We start from the raw sequence: 18,427 nt of genomic DNA on the forward strand, positions 1-18,427 counted from the left end.
AAGTCCTGAATATAACTTCACACATCACACATTCCCTTATTTAAAAGCCAGTTCTATTGACAAAGGATGTTAGAATAAATGTCAGGATCTGTAAAAAGTGTAGCACAAAATATATTTTGCAGATATTTTGGAAAGTTTTTCTCAAAGCACATAATTCTAACCATATATGCAGAAGCTAATACCATGTAGGGAAAGCACAGAATTAAGACCAAAAAGGGAAAGTGTATTTTCCTGACTAATGCTTAATACAGGCACCACTGAACCATAAGATGCCCTAACGCAAATGTTCATTAAGGGTCAGACAGCAAAAATCTCCCTCATCTGAATTTCAGTCTTTCATATTGGTGTTTAAGCAGCTGTTGTCCTTCATTTCTGCCTGTAGCTATTAATGACTCACAATTTTCAGACAGCTACTGGGCCACTGAAGATATTTTAAGCTCTTCCACAAGTCTTTTTTTTTTTTTAATGGAAAAGTCATACAACTACATTAATGAAAATAGTCAGATGCCTTCATGTTTTCTCAGTGATGCATCCAAAAGTCTTTGGCGGCTCAAATACAACTAAACTAGGAAGAGCTTCTTATTTAAGTAGATATGTATAATAAAATAAAGAATGCATAACTAGTGCAGCATAACAACAACAAAAAGGTTAAAAACTGTCCATCGGACAAAATGCATCATGGTCCACAAGGGGTAGACGCAGAGCTCTGCAATACTTCATAATGAATATTGCTGCTAAACTACAAACTAACTTCAGTTAAAATTCCTCATCTCATAAGTTAAAGAAAATTTAATTTATTTTTCCATGTTTAAGCAAATTAGTGATTTTTTTTCTTTTTCTTTAAATGTGAAGACATTAGTTCAGATATCCTTTTGGCATAAAAATGGAGTTGGCTCAAACGCCCATAATTTGAGGTGACTACAGAAAAGCAATTTTCACTACAAAAATTATTGCCAAGTCTGGTCTTTCTTTTTTTTTTTTTTTTTTTTTAACTGAAAGGCAGGAATGAGAATAAAAGTCACTTCTGAAGAATATCCATAAATGTGAAACAAATATTGTGATAATTGAACAAATTCACTGAAAAAATTCACATTTATGCATGATTTGTTAGACATTGATCCCAAACATACTTAAGCAAACATGAAATGTTATTCCAGAGGGCTCCCATCTGAGTGGGAACATTTCTACAACAGTCAAAAAAAAATCTAAGTTTTACTTTAACCTACAGTTATTTTCAGTTGCTAAGATACATTCACCAGACTGTCATAAAAATTAGCAGGAGAGATATCCTGAAGAATGAAACTGAGAGAACTTGTAAGCAGCTTGCAAATTGCAGAGAAAAAGATGATAAATTAATGAAAATGTTTACTACAATTACAGTGTTCGCTACTCCATGTTTAGTTAACTCCATGTTCCATGTTACTCTCTCCTATTGGAGGACAATTTATGGCCTCTACTTAAACTAAGCGTAAGCAAATAGATTTCCAAGGCTGTTCAATTAACAAGTATATATTTGTGACATATAAAATCCCAACGTGTAACAAATTTTTAAGAAAATAGTCAAGGATAAAGGCAAAGAAGAGTTACCTCTGCATTATTGTAAAATGCTGTACTATTTTTTTCTTGCACATCTTCTCCACGTGCCGTGAAGAAAGTCAAAGGGTAGAAATCTTTGTGGGCTGGCTGCTTTCCACTTGCCATCAATTTGCCTTCATAGAAAAGTTCAGATGTGTAACTGCAACAAGGCAAAACAAAATACAATGGGGACTCTCCAAAGGATCTCACTGATAAAATATGCAATCACAAAATACTGCACAAGGAAACAGAACCACTGATCACTATTCAGCACCTCCAAATGATTTCTCTGAAGGGGTATTTCCGCTTGACAGACAGAGACAGGGCAGAAAGCACTTCGTGTTTGCCCAACAGTCTTCCTACAAAGGCAATGTTTTCAGCTGATCTACAGCTCGACAAAGCTACTAACAGCATTCTCGCTAGTGTTTCACTCGGAAGGTCTGGTGGCTTGAAACTGGGCAAAAGGAAAATTTGGTGTCAGGGACTTGTTATTTTTTCCCCCCAGGTTGGCCGGACTATGGGCCTGGTTACATCAGTTAACACTTGCTGGACTTGGAGGATAAACTCGCTAAAGATTTCATGTGCACTAAGTACAATCCAGTTCACGGATTCAGTGTCCAAGCAAGCTCTTCCTCCATGGCAAGCTATACTGTTACTCATCAGAAACACGACCAGGATACGTTTCCTCTGCTGGCACGTGGGCACGACAGAGGCTGGCTGACTTAAAAGGAAACATGGCAAGAACTAGTTTTATGGTGAAGAGCAGGAGGAAAGAAGACAAGCTGGACTGAACATGGAAATTGGAACAAAAAAGCAAGAAAGAAGAGACTGCATACTCCTATCACTAGTACATGTTCTTCTGATGTAGCTCAGTGGAGGTGGCAACGTGAATACAGCCTGACATGAAGACACCAAACCTAGAGGACTGTCCCATCACCAGGCCCACTGACTTCTTCCAGGCTTCCAATTATTTTAGCTGTAATCTTGGCTCAAGATGTAAATAACTGGTCACAGAAAAGCCAAGAAACTGATCTGATATCAAATTACTGTCAAGCAACTGCGGCTCACTGCTGACCAGAGCTGACTTACATTGAACAATCTTGAATGAAAAGAATCTGCAACTCATCTGTGAAATGAGTTGTAGCAGTCCACTACCAACGAGCAAAACTACCAATTTCTTCTGCAAGTTAATCCTCAGTAACGAGGTCTCACTGAACAGTAAAACCCCATTTCTACAAGGACTGTTTTACTAATTACAGCTCCAAAGTCAGACTGAACTAATGGCTTGTTCTTTCCTTAATTTCCTTTGGTCTCTTTACTTCAGTTAGGTAGATATGATTAATGAGACCACCATGAATCATCATCTTCCACTTATTTCTGTCATAAGCATCATGGTCCCATGTGTCAGCGGAAATTTCACACTTAAAAGAAAATAGACTTCACACAATCTCTTAAATGGACCACCACGAGAGCATTTAGCAGGTTTCAGTTCACCCAGTAACATTTTTCAGTTGAATTAGGCACACGGGATTTTGGCTAAACGGCCAACTCTCCCCAATGGTACTTTTGCAGTTCTTACCTCATTGTACAACATAGTGGATCTTTTTAGGAACTCACTGTCTGATACTTCAACTGCAGAAATGAATTTTCATGATCTTTCTGAGGCAAATTTCATGGAAATGATCTCTAACCAAAAGCTGAAACGATCCCTTCCCTTTCAGATTCTCTCTCTTTTATAATTTATAATTTCTAGAAATGTATAAGAAATTTAGCAACACTCAGTCTATAATTACAAAGTCCAGAGGATGAAGAGAGATCTTATGCTGTGTAACAAAATACMTTATCTTTTCCCTTTTGATTCCCCAGTACACTTAAATATTTCTGCTTTTGCTTTGAACACAGTGATAACCTAATTAGTATGACTGGATACCAACACAATATTCCTCAGTAAATATTTGAACAAGGACTTAAACTTTAGCATTTTTCCCCATGACTGCATTTATTCTTTCTAGCACAGCTCATGGACGAGTTCATTACACTAGCAGCCATTAGTTTATCATAGCATAAAAATGTGAAATAATTGATTAATGTGTCTTGAAAGAAGTAATAAAAAAAAAGGACAATATGAAAGAAACATGCCCAAAATTTGACCTACTTTTTTTTTCCTGTTCATAGTTATTCATCCATATGTTCCTTATACTGCACTTGGCTTATTTGTTCCACTAAGAAAATACACCCCAGTAACTATTCTAAATTTGAAGCAGTTCAAAGAAACATAGAACCAACATAATATACTGTATAGCGGTCCAAAAGCAAAGACCAGCTCTTCTTTGGCTTAGCACRCAAGTCTTGCAGCCAAAGCATCCCGCCCTGAATGAGAGGTCTGTAATACAATTGCCTAACTGTCCCCCGAATTTCTGTTCTAGGAGACTGAATTTCAACTTAGTAACACAGAAGTACCCTGCTAATTAACTTTGAAACAACCAAAATTTCACCGCAGAAACATTTAATACTCTTCGTTCAGCTGTGCTTGGCACAGAAACATCAGAGCTGTTCACTCCAGTTCACTCACGCCAGTCAAACGGAAGCATGATACAGTGAAAAAGTTCACACCTACTTGATGATAGCTTCATGGGAGCGATAGTTCTCACACAGCAAGATCCTGCACGGAAATTCAGCAGGGTAGTGCTCATAGAGCCGATCAAGCAATGAAACATGAAGGTTTCTTTCCCTGGCAAATTCACTGTAGACAAAAGGACTGAGCTGTAATAGACACACACATACAAAGAAAACGTAACTAAATATGCAGACTTAGAATTTCATGCTCCCAAGATAGGTATTTTGCATCAAAACAAACATGTTCTGTGAACCAAGAAATCTCACTTTTAGTGTCTGTCCATAACTGGAGGATGTATATCTATGATTAATTTTTTTGTAATTATTCCATAGAAATGCACATTCTTACTGTAAAAGTGACAAAAGCCAGCATGCTCTTAAAGGAACAACAAAACACTCAATAACTATGTCTAAATTTTTCCTTCGTGGCTTGCATAGATCAATAATTTCAGTAAAGCAGAGAGCTATATGACCAAAAAATACTGTTTTGAATGCCATTACACAGTTACACAGAGGATCACTTTATGTTTTACATAGTTAAATTACTACATATCAGAAAATAGAGAAATTTGTAACATGGTAAGAAAAACAAACAGTCAGTCACTGGAAAACCTAAAACCTAGCTGTCCTAGCTACTAATACACTAAACTACTCTTGGGCTTGTTTAACAACAAAAACACCATCTATTATGGCAAGAAAAATGCAAGGATGATAAGGATGATAAGAAAACAAATTTAAAACATAATTAAATTTTTTTTAAAGTGGAAATTAAGCAATCTATTTTGAACATACCATCATTCAGAATTCTAAGTTTATTTTGTGTTTCACTTCATTTTTCTTTAGCCCCCAGATATATGTTAGTTTTGGAAATGTAAATACTGCACACTTCATGTGTGCATCTATGAGAACTTTGTGAGAACCTAAACTATAAAAACAGCTCTTCACAGATGATATCCTGAGACATATAGACCAGAGTCAAGGCTCTAGCCATCCAATTGGGGCTCATGAGATAAGAGTTCCAACCTCTTTTATAAAGCACTTTTGAGCTCTATGTATAAAAAGCACTATGGAGACCTTGGGATTACTGTATCATGACTGCAAATGATCCGCTAGTATCAAATCACAGCAGTGGGATGTACAGACTGAATGTAATGTCACAGAAGAATCAAAAAGCGAAAGGAAAAAAAAAGATTTCATGGCAAGACCTGAAGAACCATATGTATGACACAGATGAGAGCAGTGGATGGCAACCCTACTCTAAGTTAATTACTATACCAATGCAAACATCCATTCCATTGCCATTGTAAAATGCCAAGAAAATTGAAGGCAAATCTATAAAAACAAATAAATCTGGCCTAAACCAATAAAGCAAGTAAGACTGAATTTTCCAGGCATGCTTTCTCATGCCTGTTAGGCTGCAAAACCGCACGCAGAATCAGCGTTTCAAACTCCAGCAACTACCAAGCAATTCCTAAGCACAGCACAGTGGTAAAAAGGCACCGCTTAGCTTCAGTTCCCTGTTTATTGCTTGTTCAAATCCTTACCAGATGATGAGGCCTTTAATACAAAACACTTGTCTAAATCATAAAACACACTGCCTGTATCCGTCAGTTCTTTTAGAAATCAGCATGGACTACGGGCCAGAAAAAGTAGCAAGAACTTTTACCCTGACTATATAAGCAACCATCCGCACCATCTTACACAAATAATATCACTTGAATTTTCCTYAGTTTCCCCATCTATTATATAACTGGTAAAACTTATCTACCTCCCTCTTTAAAATGAAGTTTTACTTAAATATAGTCCAGTGGCTGACTGGGCCTAAGTCTCTATTCTGTCACAGATTTCCTACATAGCCTTGGGCAATTCACTTTCTTTATATATTCCTGTACTGTAAGATGGGGATAACATCGTGCTCTTACTTAGCAGAAATACTGAGTCTGGGAGACAATGAGGTATTCATATAACATAGAAATTTGGATGAGATAAATACCCTAAATATATAAATACATATACTTTCTCTGATGACAGTATCACACAGACTACTTAAAAAAATCCTACAGCTCTTACCTGCATATGGTCTCCAGCCAAGACAATTCTTGTATTTTTATTAGCTAATGCTAGAGGCATAATAGTTTCACACTCCATAGCCTGTGCAGCTTCATCTAGCAGAATGTGTGTGAAAAACCCTGTAAAACAGAGATACCAGCAAATAAATGAAACTGAGATAAGATAAAATAAACAGTGATAACAATACAATAATTTGTCTTAGGAGTTTTATATTCTGAGTAACCAAAACTAGACAAAAATTCAGTATGGCTTATCCAAATTAATTTCTAGCAACTACTAGAAACCACAGAAGACAAAAATTTGCAAGCCCATCAGATGGCCAACAATGGTCAACTGAATGCCAATGATATTAGCAGTAGCCCACAGATCTATTTCTTTCACCTGATATATCTGAATCAACACAAGTGTTTTACCTAGATCTCTATTCATATGAGAAGAAAGAAGTCTCTTGGGAGACCCCTGCAGTAGGTTTCTCAAATATGATTTTTTTTTCCATCAGCAGGAGTCTTGAAGAGGTTTGTACAATGACCAAGAAAAGGACTCCCTCATGTACCTGAGTCCTATTAACTATTTTGTATGTTAAAATTCCCATTAAAGTTGCACGCACACCTGAGCACTTTGCTGGTTACGGACCTTAGGTAATTTGATGAGGGGGGGAAGGACCAGAAGTTGAAGGAAGATTCAAATTCAATCTTATGATAATGTTGGATTGAAAAGTTTTGCTTTTGTGGGAAAAATTCTATGCACCGGATAACATGCGCATGAAATAACTTGGGCCATACTCTGAAGAGACTATTTCAGATATCTAATTAAGAGGCTTATATTTTAAGAAGTATAAGTTCTGGATAGTTATAGGAGAGAAATATTTTCACATATTGGTAGACATTAAGTTTGAAGGCAAACCATGAGAGCACTTAGTGCACTTCCCAAGTAAGATTATATACTAAAAATATAATAATTTTCTTTGGAAAATATGATTTCTGTATACTTAAACACATATTACTATGACAAGACTATACACAGCCCATTTCTAAACAAAGTAGTAACTTCTATCTAAAGACTTGAAAATACTTGCTATGAATTCCATATTAGTTTTATCTATTGCAATGAATGCCTAACTGCAGCTATAATAAGCTAACTTTAACAATTTCTGTAAAGAAGTTACATTCTCCAAAAAGCAGATGAATTTCATGTGGAGATCAAGAAACCAATAAACTCTAAGCCGCCTCTGCCCCAATTAATCAGTCTAAAATATTTCAACTTAGAAAACAACCTAGAAATATCACGTTAACATAGCATGAGTTTGTATGTGTGGGAGTTGTTTGCAAAGCTAAACAATTCACAAAACAAGCAGAAAGCTCTGTGTGCTTATGCTTACATGCTCCATTGAGTAATGACCTTAATGAGCATAATATTCAAAGTCAGAATCTCAAATAGAATTTTCCCTCTTGGATCTCAGAAAACACCAGACTATAGATAGTACTTCTTCTTCATTTAATTACTTCCGTTTTTAAATAAGAAAGAACAGAATAAGGAAAAGCTAATTTGAATGCCAGCAATTTTACAGCTTTGTGGTAAACAAAAGCTTTCTTGCAAGAAAATGGAAGACCATTTTAAGATAGTCCCTCATTTCTTTCTTCATTTTTGAACAATTCAAGGGGCAGAGAAGAAAGAGAAGGAATACTGTCACTGAAACTGGTAAGAGGAAGATACTTCTTAAAGGACTTTAAGGACATTTCTTGTTTAGAAATTATCTCACCTGGTTCAAGATCCAGTTGACATAGATACTGTGATGTATTCAAAGTAACAACTACTACTCGTTGCTTAAGAATGTCTTCCTTCTGTGGCATCTGAAAGGTGGAATGTGTGCTTGAAATCAAACAGTACTGATGCACAACTGGGTGGACAGTCTTTACCCAGCGATTTCTGAAATATACCCTAGAAAAGAAAAAGCAGGCTTATTTTCTATGCAGTTCGAACACTGAGACAGCCTAATATTGCAAATGCTAAGATTCTGTTTTCTGGTAAATAAAAATTAGTCTTTAGGAAGTAAAACATAACTTTATGAATTACATGCTAAAATATACTAAAATGTCTCGGATTATCTTCCATTTGCTGCAGTGCAATACTACATATATGGAAAGTTACCATGGATTAGATGACACATGAAAATCTGAAACAATTTCTTCATATGTTTGAGTTTGTGACCTTCATATCAATATATATTTCATTTAAAATTCAGTGTACTGATAAATTAGAATAAATATTTCCTCAACTGAAACATAAATGCCTTGGAACCAACAGCGCTGCAAAGACATTAATGAAATCCTGCRCTTCCTTTTACACCTACTATATGTCTCACAAGTTCTAAGAATCAAACAGGAAGAATATTCATCTGGTTACCATGAAGGACCACAGTTACAATATACTGCATAAAACAATGAGAAGACAGTGCCAGAAAGGGTAATTCTCAAGGTCTAAAATATCAGAAGTCAGAATACTGTCAGCAAAAGGTTGTATGTCAAACATCTTCCCAAGACACTTAAGAAAATTTTAATCATCACATCATGAGATCAGTGCTGATTTTTTCTTTAAAAGTGATGTAATGTTATGGCCAGTCTATTTAAAGGGAGGAGGAACAGAGAAGACAAAAGGCTGTGACCCAGAAAACAGAGTACAAATAGCTCCAGAGAGATATACAGAAATATACCAAAGGGCACCAGTTGAGCATCTGGATAAAGATGTCAAAGGACTTCTCTACATGGTGTTCCTCAAAAATATAATCTGAATCAAGTAAGAATTGTGAATTTAAAGTGGAATTTTTAAACTACAAGAAACTACTGGTAAATATTCATATTCTGAATTAAAGTGATTTTAATGTAACTTATTTCCAAAGAAAATTAAGATGAAATAGTTTAAACTAATTTCAGTTCTGAATATGAGATTTAATTGTTTATTTTCTCTATTCATTATATATTCAATTCAGATTAATTCTCCTGCATGCACAGGAAAATATCATTTCATTAAGAAGTATTTGGAAAAAAGTAATCATGTACCTAAGTGAAAACATGATTGCACCGGCTGGAATGTGGATATTCTATCTTATGTCCACCCATGTTTGAAAACTACAGCTCAGTTCCATATAATGTGAGAAAAACAATCTTTAAGGTTATAACAAATTTGGTTTATGAAAATACAGGTAACAACATTCCTTTTGGACAATAAGCACAAAATTAAATGCAAAGATGTGCAAACGCACTGCAGTATTCGGAATAGCTTTTTAGTTCAAAACAGCAGGAACCAGAATGGACACTCAGTAACCAAATGTAATTCCAGCTGAGAATGGATTCAGTGCAGAAGGAAGTGATGTACCCGAGTCATTCTACGATCAAGACCCTTCTAATGTTATAAACATATTTCTTACCAGTCATACTGAAACTTTATTTGATAAACTGTTACTACGTTAATGCGACAACATACAAGGTATATAGCCCAAGAGCTAGAGTAGGGGGGTAGGAGTAAGACAACCCCTGTTCTATTTATCCCAGCCAGTCGGTTAGCTTTTGTAGATTCAGTTTCTCGATCTTAACTGAGGATAATACCTACCTTCTCACAGGAGTACTGTGAGGATTAATGAGTTTATTGTGATTTTATGTTTGTAAAGCACTTTGAGATTCTTGGATGAAAGGTGCTATTGAAATGCAAAATATTATGGTTATTAGACATTATTATACCATGCGCTGTCTTTTATTACACAGATTCAACTATGTGTGACTCACAGATTGGCTGACAGCATTTCAAACTGTATTGCTGCTTACCCATTAATTTCTTTTATTTTGATGTGAGATCAAAAAACTACCCCAGAGCTATTATTCACCACTGGCATAAGAGAACTGACAGATGCAACTAGTTGGAAAATGTCGTGATATAAGTCAGTCTAATATTCAACAGCATACTGAACAAGGGGTTTCTTCCTCGGGTACCGTATGTGTTAATAAAATCTCCTGTACTTTCATAATTGTTAAGTTTTTTTCTTAAAGCTAGATGAACGCATTACAAAAATGTATTTAACCTACTTAACATGAATCACAACATTTCATCCCCTGCATTTTTGTGGACTTTATATTAGCAGATGATCCAAAGAATGGAGCAAGTTCTCAGCTAACCTATGTTTCCATCAACTTCAACAATTATGCCAAAACAGAATTTGGCCCAAACATTTCTATTAAATGTTAACCAATTTGAGTCTTTCCTACTCTTCCACATGTTGATTCCACTGATAAATTTTCATCAGAATACCAATCTGCACAATGGACTATTTGCAAAAGAACAAATTTGTATCAGTAATTAAGAGTCAAAATCATTTCCTTGGTCATGTTTCAGGCGGGGACTGCTCCTGAGTGACTTAGGAAACACTTCCAAAAGCCACTAAAGGGAGAGTCTAGAGACAGAAGCTCTGAAGGAGGCTAAACGGAGTTCGATTTCCACTCTGTATCCCACAGAAGTAACTCCTACTTCTCATGACAACAAGGAGTCAATGGGAAATAAATTTACATTCTCCAAGACTTTTTCTGTCCTGAACTGGAAAAAACACCCCTCTAGYTCTTGACAAAAAGGCCAGGATTCTCCCGCAGGCTGTGCTCCAGAGAACTCTTTGTGGAGAAACTCCAGTCCTAACACCTCAGATTTGTGCAGTGATTTCTCACCTGAAATCCCCCAAGCAAAATCAACACGGAAGCTTAGAAGAAAGAGAGACCTAGCAGTCTCACCTCAGGCCTCTGCTTTAAAAAAAAAAAAAAAAAAAAGTCTAAGCAGTCCTAAGAACCCTAAAGAAAAATTTAAAAGCATCTGATTTCTCCCTTTTATTTCTTTTGCTCCCTCTCCAAGAGAGAGGCTCACTCTCATGTACAAGCATGATCCACGGGAGGCAGAACACATGTGAAGAACCTGTCTTACAATCTGAAAATTAAACTTTTTACCAGTCCTCCTTTGAGGATGAGATAAGATAGAAGCTAGAGTTTCAAGAAAAAAGTGGCTGAAGACGCATACTAACGTTTGATAAGATACAGGAACACCATCTTTGGTTTGAGAACTTTAGGCAATTTCAAAAGAAGGGGCAATGGTTGTTAAGGGATTGTTTTTAAAACCACTGTAAGTCATCTCTGTAACAGCAGTGAAAAGTAGCTGCTCAGTTTAAAATCACACGAAAAGTGATAAATATTTACTTTCTCAAGAATATCAAAGGTAGATACTAGTTACAGTGATTTGAGCCCACACCTTTATTTCTCCACAGACTTTCCTGAGTTCTTGTGGTAGGGAGAGTTAAGTAACCCTGGGATAACAAAACAAAAACCACATATATGTTTTAGTAGCTCTCTGCTACATTCTCTACATTCATTTAAAACAGGAATATATTAAAGACAGATCTGACTAAAATGCCAGATATATAATTTTTAACAAATATCGGGAAATAGTGAGATTTTTGCAATGGTCTTTCTTGTACTTATGGAATATTCTGGATCATTAGTTATATATTTATGAGTTTTATATCAAAGAGTTCATACGAAAGCAGCACAATTCTGCCTCCAGATACATAGAAGCAGTTTCAAAGGATGACTTTAGTTGAGAACTAAACAGAAATAGCTGAAGGTAGAGTAACATTTCCTGAGTGAGGAGCACATTTTGTACCTCATAGCGAAAACCTGAGCTGTGCAGAGGGACGGTATCAGTTATGACCACTGTGTGCATCGGGGATGACTGCAGCCTCTGGCAATCTAAATTGTCAATTTAAATTAAAACACCATGCCGTCCCATTCTAATTTCTGTGTGAGGGCTTGATTGCTTGATTTATGGTGCAGTTAAATACAGTGAAGTTACACAGACATGTTCAAAGATAAAACTGCTTCCTGCACGCTCCAAATGAGCAGGTTAAGGGTATCAAGAACAGTCCTGACTTCTGCATTTACTTATGTTTCGATGTTTAGGGCAAAAGGACTAAAGAAACGCAGGGATCCTTTCTTGCTTCTTCCAATAACAAAACAGAACTTAAATCCTTAAAATTAGTATCATAGCAATACAAGAATTCTTTGTAAGAGAACATGCAATTGCACAGCAGCCYAAATTTTTGTAAACGAGAATATTTAACACCTAATTAACACACAGTCAAAAAGTCTTCAAGGAATAAAAYGCTAATGAGTGCTACATGTCGTTCAGTATGCGTTTTGTTTTAGCTTGCTAATGTTCTCCACATCACACACAACCAATTAGGCAAATGGCATGTTCTGTCACACTGTTGATATTTGTTTTAATTCAAACCCTGATCTGCTCTGATTGATTCATTTTGATAGTCTGGGTATTGCATAAAGCTAGCAACCACATATTAAAGCTACCTGGCTTCAGGATATAGGCAGTACTTACACAGTGACAGCATGATTAAGAAATTTAGATAAGGGCTAGTGAACCAGAGAGGTTTCACCTGAGATATCTGAAATAGAACCAGTCTTTTTTCTGACATTGCTAAGCTCATATTCAGCAATAAAATGTTCAGGAATAAATAAAAAATAAATACATTAAAAACCAGCAATAGCTGTGTCAACCGCCTTCCTTTTCCTCTAAAAAATAGCATACAGATACAACTAAATTTGAAATATATAGGTAAAAGAGTAATAAACCCATAGATACCTCAATCACTGCATGCTCAGGCATACAGAGAAACTGCTGTATCTGCTTCCTAGGTCTTGACAAGAGTTTTTCGGGGACATCCCTAACCGCGGATACCTCAGTGCAGGGCCTCCCTTCGGAGGCTGCCCCCGGACGCTCTCTAGCAGGGGACGCAGGGACGAGGGGGGTCGGCAGAGCGCGAGGGCGCACGGCCTGCGCAGCAGTTCCCCCCCCTCGCTGCTCTCGCTGCCCCTCTAAGGCACCTGCTTCTCCGCGCTGCTAACCAAGAGTCTGAGCCCCTGACGTGAGCACCTTGCCCAAGGCTCTCTTTCCTCTTAGGTATAGGTGTGTGTGTGTGTGGGGGGGGGTGTTTTAGAAACATTCTGCATTAATCTACGTAACTACAACAAAAATTGTTTCACTGGCAAGCGACAGGTTTTGGAGCGTGCCTCTAACACACTTGAACCATCTAATAAAACCCAGTGGGATTTTTTTCCCAGGTAAAAATTTATTCATGGGCATCAGGACTAGGAGAATTTGGCCTTCAGGCTTTGTTGGTATTTTATTTACGTGCAGAGCTTAGACTCAACAGAAGTTTTCAGTCTTCATTCTGCCTTTGCATTTTCCAAAGGGCATAGATAATTATTTTGTTGGAAAAAAATCATTTGAATTTATAACATGATATTTAGAGAAAACCCCAAAACTCTAAGCTTCAAACTTTTATATCATTGACAGGATAATTTAGTGTGTGTCTTACCCAGAGAAGTTTACAGAAATATTCACACAGTTCTCAGTACTTCATCAATATTAAATAATTAAGATTTCCTTTTTTTAAAAACAATGTAAATATTATGGTGCTCCCAACTAATCTACRGAAACATTTTTAGCAAATGCATCACTTGTATAGCAAACAAAGAAAAAGTGTAAAACATACTGTTCAGCCATTTAGAAACACAAGCTGCTTTGACACTTAGCCGATTCTGCTCCACTTGATATTTCCCTAAAACAAATTGCAAAAGACTCTGGCACCCTGTTTAAACTAACAGTAACGATTTTAATTTGAAAATATCTCTTGACAACAGTTGCCTAAGAAAGGCAACAAATCCCTAAACTGATTTTGTACTAGGAATCTCACATAGTTCTAGCTTTCACTTCATATTAATTGACTCTAACTCCTATTAGCTTAGGTYAACATTCAGATAGCTTTCAGACAACATATGCTTCTCAACTGCATGCAGTATTTTTAAAGAAATTTGGAAATATATATGCATGTGGATGTATAAGCCTATATATAATTCCAGAAGTGCCTCCATTTTTCCAAAGTGGAAATCTTCATAGGGGTAGCATGATTATTTCATACAATCTACAACAGCACTTTCTGAAGCATTGGTAACAAACACTATAACAATTATGTTTAAATTAAAACATTCAGTGACATTTGCATTATACACTGAAACACTTTTGTTYGTTTTACCAATTCGTAAGTATTTCTGAGACTGGACTATATACCTGAATGTAGTGCATAAAAAGACTTAGCAAAAGCCTGGCAATCACAGTAAAATTGTGTTTTAAGGCCTTTTTTTTTTTTTTAAACTCCTTGCTCTGTTAAATCACACTTCAATATTCCTGAAAGTGTCAGTTACATACATTCTTCCCCAGTACAAAATTAAGAGACCATAATGCTTTTCATCACAAAGTGCTTTACAAATCGCCTTAAGAAAACCTGTGTTAAAACAGAACCAGACCAAAGGTAACTTTTCAGAAATCCGCTGCCTTCTCTTCCTCGGCCAGATCCTCAGCTTCTGCAGAACGTCACATGGCAGCTAAAGGCAGCAGACCCAAGAGRGCATCCCCCTGCCGCCGACCTAGCCCTCTCCTGGGACTCAACTGCCTTCAATGCCATTGCATAAAAATATACATCCAGGATGGGTTTTAATAGCTGCCATGTAAACATACATAATCACTTCCTTAGCATTGTAATAAACTCACACCTTGGCATTCAGAAAATGTGCTCATAATTTGATAAAAATATACTAAGCTGGCAGTATATATTGTACCTTGTGATCACAGAGCAACACATTCCCAGGGAATTGCGTTTCTGCCCACAAATAGTTTCTCCCTTACTGTTTTCTATGCRTGTTGATCCTGCTTTCTCTTAAAGTTTCCACCTCTTCTCTATTTTTTTTTCCTTAACTAATACCCCCAAAATACCCATGTTAAGTACATTTAATCACATATACAGTTACTTTATATTGACTTCTCAGAAGAGGCCAAACTAATTGTACATGATTCTCTAAATATGAAGCTTCTATGACATCAGAATTTTTCTTCAAAAGCCAGGTGGGTAGCCCCAGTTTCCAAATCATCATTGTAAATGTGAGTCAAAATTTTCTGGAATTAAAATACAATTAAAATTCATTTTATTTTATCATAGTAGCTTTTAGAGGAGCATATCAAAAGTTTGCTCATTAGGAAAGACACATTTATCAATAGAAATAATAAAAGCTTAAAAAAGGATGTCTTTATCTTTATTTAACAAATGACCCAAAATTATGTCGACAATACATTTCATGTTCCTTTTAGTCTATGTTTTTAAAAGGACTGCTGGTAAATGCCAATATGCTTTTATGTTTTAAAAGTTCTTTAACCTTTTTTATAGACACCTTTTCTTAAGAATAGTATTTTATAGATACATAATAAGCCTTAAAAAAATACCTGAGAGGTCTTGCCTGGGGATTGCCTGCTTCTACATATGGATGTAAATAATCCTTTATGTAGAGATCAGCAGCACTATTAGAATGGGTGCAAATGAGAATCCTGCTGGAATAAATGGTGCAAATAAAAAAGCAATGAAGAAACAGAAAACAATTCAAAGCAGTAGAATACAAAAAAAAGGAAACAGTGGCCATCTTCCTGCACACTTCTCTTAATGAAATCAGTCACTGACCTACCATAGTTTGCATGATTCAGCCCTTTAACTCAAATCCTTCAGTTATGAAAAGATTTAAAGTTCAAACACAGTTTTGCAATAATTATTTTCTGATTATTAATCTAGACTTGATTTTAAGTAAGGAACAGCTCTTATTATCTAGCATATTGCATAACTTTTCATGTTGAGCGAATCACAGATTTTACATATCGTCAATTTTAATTAGTTCTGTTCTAAATGGAAAATATAGGCCAAGACTATAAAATTACTTTATCATTCAAAACAATGACGGATGGCTTGGGTTTTGTTTTTTGATTTTGTTTTTTAAGCTGGATGGAAATTCTATACTTCTACCTTCCACTTGAATTTAAGTAAAAAATGGCATTTTCATTGCTAATTAAGTATTGTTCTACATTTAGTGCCCCATCTCACCTAGTATCCTGTTGTTGGAGTATGTGCTTGACTGCCTGAGCCAGAGTGAATGTTTTTCCTGTCCCATAGGGACCGATGATAAGAACAGGAGGCAGTTGTATTGAAAGTGGAGTAGTGATAGCCAGAACAGCCTCTTTCTGTTTAGCATTTAGTCGAGGGTCCAACTGCTCATCCCATTGTCTGTACAAAAGGAGGCAAGAGAGTTTAAAAACAGAAACCATGAAAACCAACTGGCAATCAGAACTGCAATGAGGTAAGATTTCAAAAGCTTTAAAGAAATTAAAAAGCTTGTATGCTACCATATTGATTGGATCATTCTGAGGCTTATTAAAAGATGATATTGTAGCAAAACAATCACATGCTGTTTATCACAAAGCTTTGATAATATTTGCAATAAATCAGGAAATTATTCAAGACAATCTAACCACTGCTYGATTCATATTACCTCACCTGACTATAATTAACCTGCATAGTACACATTTTGGATAAAGYATATGCTACCCCTGCACCTGATAATGAATGTAAGTAGACATACAATGTTTATCCGCTATTAAAATGCAAAATGTAACATTACATATGTTTCTTCCCCTCCAGTATTAGTGCTGTTGTCAGTTGTAAAAGCGAACAGTTACACAGCCACAGCGCTTGGGGAAAATGAACTCTGATGAAGCTAACAGTGACAACAACTAATGGCTCCCCAATTAATTAGAAACTTTTCCTTACTTTTTTTGAGATGGTGAAGGCATATACTTCTAATAGGAAAGCAGTTTTAAAAAGTGTTATTACTGTCAYCAGCTAATGACACCAGCATTAACGGGAAGATGCTTTCAAAAATTTCCAGCTAGCGTAAGAGGTTAAAGATTTGTATTCAAGTTTTTAATATGCCACTGACCGATTTAAAAGTAGACATGCAGAGTAAAAAGCACCCGTCCCTGACGCACACACGGCCATACTTTTGAAACCCGAACGGCCTCGGTGCGAGCACTATGATTCTCATGGACGGGGAAAGCTTCCATTCAGTAGTAGTTTGCAATAGGGAGTAAAATCAAGAGGGAATTAACTGAATTCCTAACTCGTAAGACAGCTATGAACAAGTTGGCAGAAGAATCTAAGAAATACTGGAAAGATAACAGGGACATAAAACAACAATAAAAGAAAAAAAACAAAGGGAAAGACAGTTCTGAGTCAGTCAAAAGTGCTGGGCAAACCAAATCACCAGATGGAAAAACATTCTTATCACATTGACTTAAATTAAACTGCAGCCRTTACATAAATCATTTATATAATATAAAAATTACAAAACCGTTATAGAAATAAATTATAAACACTGCAACCATTATACGAATGTATGTAAATAYAAATTTCCTGACAGAAAATGGAAAAGACAAAGTTCCAGCTTACTTACCTTCTTTTTATTCAAATCACAGCTTATATCCAAACTATTCCTAAACCCTATTTCCTTGTAAGACTCACCCAAAATTTAATTAAGTCAGTGAACAGATTGTCATTGTCTCCCATTAGCTCTGTAGAATAACTCTATACAAAACCCGTTCCCTTCTTCCTACCCTGTCGAAGCCTTGATACACACAGCAATTATCCTCACCCAGAACATTGCACCCACTCTTTTTCCATCTCTTCATAAACTAAAATTTTTCCAGTAATTTTTGTCTAGCTTTCCCAGGTTTCTGGCCAGATCACTTCCCCTTTATTCCATGAGCTATCTTCTGATCCATGCTTCATCACAATCATACTCTTAATGCTAACCTTCAGGACACCACACAACTCCTCTCCACCTCGTGCTGCACAGACTGTCAATCCCACGTGCCTCTCRTCTCCTTGGTGTCTACGTACAGGAACCTTACATCTCTTTTAGCCTTCCCTATGCACCAAGAATATTCACCATATCCCCTGATCCACAAAGCCTCGTATATCTCTTCCAGTTGTTTTCCTCTGCAAGACAAGCTATTTTCACTTCTCCTTCCTGCTCTAAGCAAGTACTCTCACCACTCTCATCACTGTATCAGTCTCAGTTTCCTTTAAAAGTATGTATATTATATAGGGGGGTTATATTTCATAAAGGAAACTATAAGACACATATACAAAGAATCTCAGAACTGCTTGAAGTGCCATGCTGGTGCTTCCAGG

The 18,427-nt window shown here is 36.3% G+C and overlaps 1 protein-coding gene across 7 annotated transcripts in view; it reads right to left on the reverse strand.

Annotated features, from left to right (window-relative positions):
- HELZ (helicase with zinc finger) overlaps window positions 1–18,427 on the reverse strand; it is an 88,885-nt gene that overhangs the window by 26,567 nt on the left and 43,891 nt on the right. For 5 of the 7 annotated variants that reach the window (XR_003253779.1, XM_026067469.1, XM_026067471.1 and 2 more), the window contains 6 exons: window positions 16,283–16,462; window positions 15,637–15,741; window positions 8,021–8,199; window positions 6,262–6,380; window positions 4,193–4,338; window positions 1,588–1,735 (listed from right to left, as the gene is read on the reverse strand). Coding sequence is in view for 6 of the 7 variants with exons in the window: in XM_026067469.1 (XP_025923254.1) it covers window positions 1,588–1,735; window positions 4,193–4,338; window positions 6,262–6,380; window positions 8,021–8,199; window positions 15,637–15,741; window positions 16,283–16,462 (877 nt within the window). In the remaining variant the exon portion in view is untranslated. The remainder of the gene's footprint in view (window positions 1–1,587; window positions 1,736–4,192; window positions 4,339–6,261; window positions 6,381–8,020; window positions 8,200–15,636; window positions 15,742–16,282; window positions 16,463–18,427) is intronic. The other 2 variants (XM_026067468.1, XM_026067470.1) reach the window with 2 other exon arrangements.

Source organism: Apteryx rowi, unplaced genomic scaffold (genome assembly GCF_003343035.1).
Source record: "Apteryx rowi isolate R43461 unplaced genomic scaffold, aptRow1 scaffold_26, whole genome shotgun sequence".
In the NCBI taxonomy this organism is placed as follows: domain Eukaryota; kingdom Metazoa; phylum Chordata; class Aves; order Apterygiformes; family Apterygidae; genus Apteryx; species Apteryx rowi.